Source organism: Hakea prostrata, chromosome 7, assembly GCF_041222555.1.
Source record: "Hakea prostrata isolate BN-2017 chromosome 7, UWA_Hpros_2, whole genome shotgun sequence".
Lineage (NCBI taxonomy): Eukaryota > Viridiplantae > Streptophyta > Magnoliopsida > Proteales > Proteaceae > Hakea > Hakea prostrata.
The window spans coordinates 14,987,149-14,997,151 of record NC_142606.1 but is presented as its reverse complement, the minus strand read 5'-3'; the positions used below and the strand labels follow the sequence as shown (position 1 = coordinate 14,997,151).

At 36.9% G+C, this 10,003-nt stretch overlaps 1 protein-coding gene across 3 annotated transcripts; it reads right to left on the bottom strand.

The window, feature by feature from the left end:
- Positions 1-701: 701 nt before the first annotated feature.
- Positions 702-8,511, bottom strand: LOC149010068 (Class II aminoacyl-tRNA and biotin synthetases superfamily protein). 3 transcript variants are annotated; one of them, XM_089160518.1, is made up of 11 exons: positions 8,250-8,511; positions 7,401-7,977; positions 7,214-7,324; positions 6,929-7,042; positions 5,599-5,889; positions 4,839-4,949; positions 4,684-4,737; positions 4,118-4,197; positions 3,891-4,006; positions 1,876-1,990; positions 702-1,098 (listed from the first exon to the last, which is right to left on the bottom strand). In XM_089160518.1, exons 2-11 carry the CDS (start codon positions 7,938-7,940, stop codon positions 972-974), a joined length of 1,659 nt encoding a protein of 552 aa, XP_089016644.1. In that variant the 5' UTR covers positions 7,941-7,977; positions 8,250-8,511; the 3' UTR covers positions 702-971. The 3 variants fall into 3 exon arrangements, with proteins under 3 accessions (XP_089016644.1, XP_089016642.1, XP_089016643.1); XM_089160516.1 differs by having other exon boundaries at positions 7,401-7,968; XM_089160517.1 differs by having other exon boundaries at positions 7,401-7,965.
- Between the last annotated feature and the right edge of the window lie 1,492 nt (positions 8,512-10,003).

Sequence of the window (10,003 nt, the reverse complement as noted above, 5' to 3'; positions counted from 1 at the left end):
ATCCAAAAATCTAATTAACTAAACAAATTCTAGTCCACTCATAAATTTACTCATTTGATGAATATCATATTCGAATTCGGATAAACGTTTACATCCCCAGGGTCAGGCCTGATTCAAAAGTATTTTTAAAATTTTCCTTTTCTCAATCTAAAACTCAAAAATGTTAATTAAAATCGTGCAACTTGTATTCAGCTAAATCCATCACTCAAGCTCATCCTTTAATGATAATAACGGATTCTAGAAGGACTGGAAAGAATATAGAGTCCAAACTGGACTCAGATGAAACTTTGAACATAGGATAAACTGAGGGCTAGCGACAAAATACTGGTAGCCCCTAATGCATGAACAACTTCTTTCAGCACTTTGGAACCTTAGGAATAACCAAGAGCCCAAAAAGTATAGTATAAAATTGCTAGGTAACATGCGTGATCTCCACAAAAGTATAGCCGAGAGACCTTCATAGAATACTTTTTTTTTGAAATGAGGTTCATCCGGGCCAGCTTTCGCGCACCACGACTACATCCTCAAGGCACTTTTTTTTATATAATTAATATAGGCGGGGATTCGAACTCTGACTTCCTATGTGGAAGCATTGGGCTTTGCCAACTGAGCCACCCCTCGGGGTTCCTTCATAGAATACTTGCTACAATATAATTCAGCCAAAACAAATTGTGGGTTTAAGAAAATTTTCCGAAGGACTGTAGATAATTAAAAGCATTCTATTTCTACCACGTAATAATCTAAGAGTAATAATACTCAAAAAGAAATAATCATAATAATTCTTGCCTTGTAGTGTTCATAAAAATGAAGATCTCATTGTGGATATATGTAGAGAATTTCAAGAAACTAGGCGAGCGAATCATAATGTGAAAACAAACATCCATTAAAACGTTCACCTAAGTAGGAACCAGTGAAAATCCCACCTTATATCCTAAAACGGAAAATCAAAAGAAACCATTTTTTACTAACTTCTACGGAGCAAGCCTTTGAGGGTCACGAGGAAAAAGCGAAGTTTTGCGGATGTTGTTCAAAGCACAGAAGAGCATCACGACACGCTCCAACCCAACTCCAAATCCTCCATGCGGGGGCGCACCATACCTGTTGCAGACCTTGTTAGAAAATCACTTAAGAGTAAAAATAAAAGCTATTTTAACACAATCGAAATTGACAAAACTCAAATTTAGGTACCAGTAATTTCAGTTAAAAAGTTGTCTTTGTTGCCTGGGTGCATGGAATGTTATACTTAGGAAGGGAGAAGGAAGGAAGAACTATATTCTGACCCCAGTTCTTGGCAACCAGGATGTTCATTAAATAAGAAGTAGATTTATGCTAAACCCAGGTAAAGGAGATTGTAGCGATTTCACAAGAAAAGAAGGCCAGATCAAGCCACCAGTTAGGAAACATGAGAGGAAGCAGAATTGAAGAAGAAACTGTCCAGAGTAGGAGGCAGAGGGGAGCCTCAAGCAAAATACTATGGATAAATATGCAACATATATCATAATTGACTGAGCCAAACACATACTATTTAGGGACTGGAGTAGTTACCACTGAAGAGTTCTTAAAACTACTTCAAAAAGAGTTTATCTAAAAGATAAAAGATTGGACATGCAATTCTGAATTCTCCAGAAAACAAGCAAATCATTTAAGATTGTCTAATCATGGTAATTAATAATTATGGCAATTGATGACACCAGCAGAAAAAAATGCTAAATGCCATCAATTTTGCTCCTCAACAAGGAAACTGCAAACTATTGTCCACATCCTTCTCCATAAAGAGAATCAAGCATATGAGGAAAATTAGCTCGTTTTGAAGGCTGGACACTATGAAAATCAATAAATTAATGTCATAGCCAAGAATTCTCAGAGAAAACATACCGGAATGAATCAATGTATGTTGATATGGTCTTGACATCAATCCCACATGCTTGCGCACGAGTGGTCAAAAGCTCCGGAATGTGAACACGCTGAGCTCCGGAAATGATCTCCTCACCTGCATGTTCAAAAGAAAAATCAACCCGAAATATTAATCCGAGGATATGTAAAAAGCTGCAGGGAGCTTCCCTTATTATTAAAAAAAAACATAAATAAAATTTTGTAATTGCATTTGAACGGGTACAATAGCAATCTTAAGTCTTAAAACATATCTATGTTAAAGAGTGCCATAGCAATAAATAATCTGTATAATTGTATTAGGGGGGTTCCTAATTTAAAAAGAAGCCAAACAATTCTATTGATTTCCAAATATGCACTTTAAGATTAGATGGTATTAATCAAGAATAGCCAGATATTTTGTGAGTGTGTGGGGGTGGGGAAGACAAATTATCCCTCCTCACCCTACAGATCAATTACCACTCCTTACACAGAAAAAATAGTCATCAAATACACACCCAGGCAAACAACATACCGCGGAAGGGGGGGTCCTTGGGGGAGCTCACTCCCAAGTAGGGATTGTTAAATGGTAATGTTATTGGGACAGGCTGATACAGATCCAGATTAAATTGGAGAAGCCCAGATCAGTTGATTTTCCTATACATTTCATTTAAAAGTTGGTTTTTGACAATTTCACCCTTGATCCAACAAAGACCCCCCATACCAGTACTGCATTCCATATACCCAAGTCTCCACAATCACTAGCTGGAGACTTCACCACCAAACTGAAGGGAAAAGACACACTTGGGATGATGAAGACTTACAAACCATTTTTCTAATTCTAGTTTGAGCCCCAAAAAAAATCCAAAAAACAAGCTTCCAAATTGCGTAATGAAACCCTCCAAAGCCTAAGATTGCTATAGCAACACCCCACTGTAAAATGTCAAATTGGCCCAACCCACCCATCCTCAAAAAAAAAAAAAAAAGGAAGGAATAAAGAAATCATCTTTCCACTAATCTGATGAAACACAACCTTGGACTAACCAAAACCCACTTCTGTATCCATATGGAGATGAACAGAGTCCAATTAAATTTTGGGTCTTATAGACTACACTGTTGTTGTATGTTTATTTATTGAGTTTATCTTGTACTTTTTATTTTAAAACCCCATCTGGGTTTTGATCAAGGATTAGGGGTATCGAGGTTAGAAATCTCATAATCTATCTTTAAAATACTCATGCAACCATCGTTTATTTTAAACTCAAATAGAAAAGGATGAACTAGCTTGAGCTTGTATGTTTGTGAGCACTCTTCCCCCATCTTCCTCCTATAAGATTAATTCTTCCTCTTCCCTTGCAACTCCAATTTTCTCAGGTTTCCCTCTTTCTCCTCTTCACCCTTTCGTCTCCTTCATCTTCACTTGCTGTATGCCCCCATTAAATACCCCTCCTTCAAGGCATGAAACTGCAGGCAAATTGTGTGGCAAAACATCTTCCTTCCATATTGAAGCAAGTATTATCTTTGCAAAGGCTAATGTTGTTCCTTCTTTAACACAGGGCTATCAAAGAGAGAAATAAATAGGGAAGCATAGGGATGCTTAACACAATAACAAATAGAAGAAGGGAAAGGATATGATCTATATTGAACAGATTTTTCTAAACCTTTTTAGGATTCTATTATTTTCTTTTTCCTTGATTTGAAAAATTAAGCCTCTGAAGTTGTGTGCATTCTTCTATTTTGTTTTGTTAGAGTGGGAGAGGGGAGGGGGGCGATAAATGAAGGCACCCATCCAACAAGAGCATCTGGACACCTAAGGACACCTAGACAACCAATTCATGAAAAGAAGTGCTTTACGAGAACTAATACCGTCATATCAATGTAATCTCACTAATAGGGTCAATAAAGCAACATGTTCAAAAATGATAGGTGGAAAAAGCCCAAAATATAAAGGATGTGATGACAATCAATATTAGAGAACAAAAACAATAAAACTATTCTAAATTTCTTAGTGTTACCAATACCTCGAATGAAGACATCAAACGAATTACTGTAAGCTGGATCATCATAACATGGCATGGTGTAAAACGGTCGAACAGCTAACGGGTACCGATGCAGAATATAGAACTCGGTGCCATACCTATGTTAATAAGCAAAATCTGGTTAACCACTCGACATTCAACCACATCTTGCAATTAAAAGAATATCAGGTAGAAACAGATAGAAAGATAGAGAGAGAGAGATCACTTACTTAGCACATACTAACTGGCCTAGTTTTCTCTCTGACTCAGTGTTTAGATCACCTAGAGGATCAACTTCTACACCAGCCTCCTGAGTAAACAGCATGGCCATGTTACTATAATGGAGAAGAAATCACCGGGACACAAAATAGGGAAGTTATAAACCAGTAATTAGCATATGACTGTGACCACTCTACAAAACCAGTTTAAAAGAATTAGGGCTACAGTAATGAAATGTGCAAGGGACTAAGAGTAACCACGAATACTAGCTGTTTTTGAAGTGCTCGTCTGATTTAAAGGATGAAAAACATCAATTGGCAGAAAAAAGGGTTTGAGTGATTAAACAGCATGACCCTTCCACATTTTTTTTTCCTTTTTTCTTACAACTCGCAGAATATTCAAGAGCAAGCAACATATACCTGACAATCCTTAATCAAAGGGGTCTTTAAGAGTTCCCCTCTCTTGAATCAGAGATGTCCAAAAATTCTAACAGTCTCTTCAACCCAAAAGGCTCATACTCCGGAGGTCAACCTCAATTCAAAATTCATATAAATAAAAACAAATTCTACCACCATACCTTGAGCATCTGGACTCCTTCTTGGAAAGTAAGGCGCAAAGTCTTTCTCAAGTACTGTCGCATCAAACAAGAAATCAGTACTAGAAGTATGTAATCACAAGAAAAGAACCTTTGACAATCAAGGGATGAAGCTTCAGATGTTAAGATGTATAAACCTTCAGAGGTTCAAACGGGTATTGCCTTCCAATAGCCCCAAGCTCCTTTTTGCAGCTCTCATTCAAACTGTCAAACATTTCTACAAATAAACGATCCACAATGTCCATAACCTACACAACCAAATTCAGATTCCTTAATTCATTTACTTCTCAAACAAGATTGCTAGGCGAAAATGTAAGTCAAAATTACCAACTAAGGGCCTGTTTGGTTACATGAATCTAGATATTTCAAATCTCCGGATTCACAAATGAGCAATTTTATACCCGTTTGGTTGTGTGAATCCCTGGATTCATGAAATCTAGAGATTCACCTTTTTACACTAAAAACATGAATCTGTAGATTTATGGGTATGAGGTGAAATCTAGAGATTTCATCCCCTGCTATAAAAGCATTAAACATTTGAACCATGAATCTACAAATTTCATTCCAAAGATTTCAGCTAACCAAACAGTTAATTTTATGAACCATGACTCCATAGATTTGAAATTTATAGATTTGAAATCTCTTGATTTTTTAAATCTCCAAACTCAAGTAACCAAACAGACCCTAAAAGAATAAACTTTTTGAATTTTCAATCACAGAATGACTTTTGTTCATATGATATGCATCCCAAGTGGCACATAATACATCATCACTGGACAACGTGTTGTTCCAAGGTATTAGAATCCAACTGTCTCACCCTATGACACTTTCTCTCAGGAGGATGATACTAGTTTTCTTTTCAAGATCCACAAATAAGTATCTCAATTCCAACCTTACCTCAAAATAATGCTCCTTGATCTCCATCTCAACATCAAGACCTGTAAACTCACACAAATGTCTGTGCGTGAAGGAATCCTCTGCCCTGAAAACAGGACCAATTTCGAAAACACGCCCAAAGTTACCACAAACTCCCATTTGCTTGTGAAGCTGAGGTGACTGCGCAAGGCAAGCAGGTTGACCTTTGTAGTCCAGTCTAAAAACAGCAGAACCACCTTCACTTGAACCTGCTATTAACTTTGGCGTGTGAATTCCAACAAACCCTTCAGCTAACAAAAACTGTCGGAATATCTGCAGCATGGCATGACTGGATTTAGTCAAATATGTTATATTTACTATACAAAACAAAATTCATAATGCATAGAAAAAGTGAGGAGTGGGGATAAGAGCTCGGTGGTTAAAAAAGACAGTGTTAAACAAGAACCCCCCCCCCCCATACAAACACATGCCGCCAATTACCCTACTAAAAGTGGAAATGAATGGAAGTGAAATATGACATGTCACAGAAAGTACAGAACCTTGGAGCAACAAAAAAGGTAACTGCAAACCTTTCTACTGAAACAAAAGAATCATTCTCTATCCTTCAAACTATTAGAAATGGCCACTTCAAAGGACCACTTAAAAATCATTTACCAAGTAGCAACGTCCCAGTTGTTCCAAACTCTAAAGAGTCTAATCAAAAACAAGTCAAGAAGTCACCCTTGGCCATGAGAGGAATCCAACCTGCCAGCTAGATGATCCTGGATTTTCATAAAGGATTTTAGGCAGCTAATTCTATCCTTCATCTTTCCTTTTTCTATTTGTTTCCCTTTCTCTTCATCACACCCCCCCCCTCTTCTTTTTGGGTTAAACTCTGTTTTCCTTACTTTATTGTGTTTAGACTCACGTAACCGACCCCATTAAGTTGGATCATAGGGCTTTACAGGTCGGATTCAAGTTGGATCATAATTGTCATAGCAGCTAGTGGAACAAGCATTGTAGTGAGTATCAGCAAGGCAAACAAGGTGGAAAAATACGAGAGAAAAAATAGTCAATGCACTCTGTGTCACAATAGATTACTAGCAGTGGGAGTTCATTCCTCCTCCTCAAACAAACAAACATTTCAATGACAACACATGTAATCTTTGCTCAGGAAAATAAAGTATTCTGCTTCGTTATTATTTACCATGTCCTTCCCCCCCCCCCCCCCCCCCAAAAAAAAAAAAAAAAGGGGAGCACCCAAAAAAAATGCTCATAATCTGCATACTATAAAACCAAAAAACAAAAACAAAAACCAAGAATCAGGCATCAAAAAATATATATTCACTTAGAATTCAAGACAGGCACTTACATTTTCAACCTGACATTGAATGCGAAAAATAGCTTGATTGGCAGGTGTACGTAAGTCAAGAACTCGATAGTTTAACCTTGTGTCCTGATTAACACGAACAAGTTGTTCTCCAGCCTGCGACATTCAATTGAAGAGTCATTAATAAAAGAGAAAAGATCCCAACAAATGAGACATCTGTTGTTAATTCTTACATTTAGCTACAGCTTGGGATGCTCAGAAGAATACTAGATATGGCCATAATATAAACCAAAGAAGAAGGGAAAGAAAAGAAGAAAAAAATAACACCTGCAAAGCTTTCTCAATTTCTGCTTCACTCCGGGCAGCATCCTCGATGTTGATAGGTAGATTTGGGATAGCTTTGGAAACGCAATAAAGTTTTCTCACTTGAACCTCCACCTGTTAAAAAAAAGTCACTTATCCAGATACTCAAAAATAGATACCAAATCCCTTGAACCAAAACAGGGAAAATAACCTGCTGCGATGCACCCTTGATTGCAACGTCTGGAACTGAAACAACTCCTTCAATGTCTACGTAAGATTCTCTACTTACGCTAGTTGCAAACTTCACCATTTGCTTACTGACAAGTTCCGGAGCAACAGTCACTACACATTGGACAGTAAACCCTCGCTCTCTCAATACCAGAAAACCAATATTTTTCCCCACAGCACGGGTGGTGTGCACTTGGCCACGAATCAATACTTGTTTATCCTTCAAATCTTCGTTAAGCGATTCAATTTTAGTCCATTTTCTACCACTCACCGCCTTCGATTGCAGGTCAACCAGAGGAACATCTCCGTAATTTCCAGCAAGAGGGTCAATTTCAGAAACATTCGCAGCCGCTGCTGCCGCAGCTTGCTCTTGTTGACGCTTTAATTTTTCCTGTTTCATGGCTTCCTTCTTGGCAGCCTTCTTGCTCAGCGTCTTACCTTCTTCCTCCACAACAGTGGTTGAAGGGTCATTACTGTCATCCTGCGAAGGGGTCTTAGGTGGGTCTACTGATTCCGATGCCATTCTGGTTAGCGTTCAAAATGGGTTTCTTCTGTATATACTGGAGTGGATCAGTGAACAAAAATAATGAAATCGAAACACAGACAGACAAACAAACAAACAAACAAAATAAAAGAAAACGATGGGAAAAGTGAGGACTGGGAAACCAGAACGAAGAAAACACTGTGCTATAGCTATACCAAGATTTAAATCCAAATACAAATTATAGCATAAGCAGATAACAATCAATCGTCCATTTCTGGTATTAAAATAAAAACAACACCGTCAAGGGAAAATGAATAAGAGTATGATGCCGGAGAAGCCATCAATTACCTGCGGATGTCGAGCGAAACGAACTCCGCGAGCGCTTTCTGCTGGTAAGCAACTCTGATCGACGATGAAGCCTTCTTGTTTTACAAGAAACAGTAAAGATCGAGCCTAGTTGAGGTACAAATGACAACTTGTGAAAGTAAGAAGCGACGAATGAGAGAGGGATAAAATCTCGTGAGAACTGATACTACACTAGGTTTTGATGCCTTAAAAACCGCGGCGAATAAAACCAATGAAATTCTCAGCGGCAAACGCACACCTTACTATCTGACTTATTACTTAAACCTCCTTATAATGTAAAGATATATCAAAATATTCTTTCTCTCTAAGAAGACACACTTAAATGTTAATGTAAGCAACTTATATATTGGATTACCCAAACAAAAATAAATAAATATTTTATAAAATGACGATAATAGCCTTGAAAGGAAAATCCATGTTCAACCCCTTTTTAGGTCTTCGTTTCTTCTTCCTTCCGATCATAAATCTTCTCAAAATTTGGGAGATATATGTTATGAATCGTACTTTTTAATTTAAGATATAGGGAAAATATTGTAGATGAGCAAGCAAAAATGAACTGAGACTAATGGTACTAGTAATAAGGGGTTTTGTTTTATAAATTAAATAACTTAGAGGGTTGTTGCATTAATATTAAGGGATAATTCAATAGTGGTGTTGGAAATTTTCCTAATTTGATCCCACCTTTTTTTATTTCATTTCATTTTATTTATATAACAATTCAAGCATCTCCTAAATTCTCTCTAATGTCTACTCAAAATAGAAACCCTCGCATCCACAACAAAAGAGGATTACGAGGTTATTAGAGAATGTTATCAAAGATATTTTTTTCAAGCCGCCAAATTATAGATTTACGGGCATTAGAAGAAAGAGAAGGCTATTAAAGTAGCTATAGACAAGACAGTGTTGACTTGTCCATAATCTGTAATACAATTAGGTGGAAGTCAAGCTATTAGAGAGAGGACGTGTCAAATACCAAAATGCAAAAAATTATGGACATCATATTGTCTTTATGAATTCATGGTAGATTGATGCCGATGAATTTTGCACTGCAATAGAATAGAATAAACATGTTTTCAACTAATGCAAAGTTGGTACAAGGGATGTATCTATTTTGGTGATAATGTGCTTAAGATGTGCTTAAGCCATAGCCAAGCTAATACACCTACTATTAATTTTTTTTTTTTTTATTCCAAGATTATTATTCTCTTTCAAAAAATCTATTTCACTTATGTTGTCACGTGTAATTTTTGAATAACGTGGGATGTCGTTGACACACTTTGAACTAATAGGGGTCTTAAGTGATAAAATGGATAACTCAGTGGGTGACTCTAATTTCCTAAACAATAAAAATGAAAGGAAAATTTATCTATCTCTCCTATACTTAATTTTTACAAATTCTTACCCCATTCAATAGTTTCATCTGAACTGTTATTCTCCTATAGAAGTCAACTTTTTTTACCTATCATTCTCCACTGATATTTTAAAATGGCCAAGTTATCCATTGTTTTTACATCTTAATCATTTATATTGGTTTTTAATTATTTTGTTTCTTAATTTTCTTCTTCTATAACTGTTGCTGCACAATCCTATTCGTCCCTTCAGCCGGTTGAACCTGCAATAATGAGTTCGACCGTTGAGGTCGAGTTTTCACCTTCAACGATCTAGATAGGGATCCGACTAAGGAAGGCAATAAAGTAATGAACAATAAGAATCCAAATAGTGATAGTTATATTCAG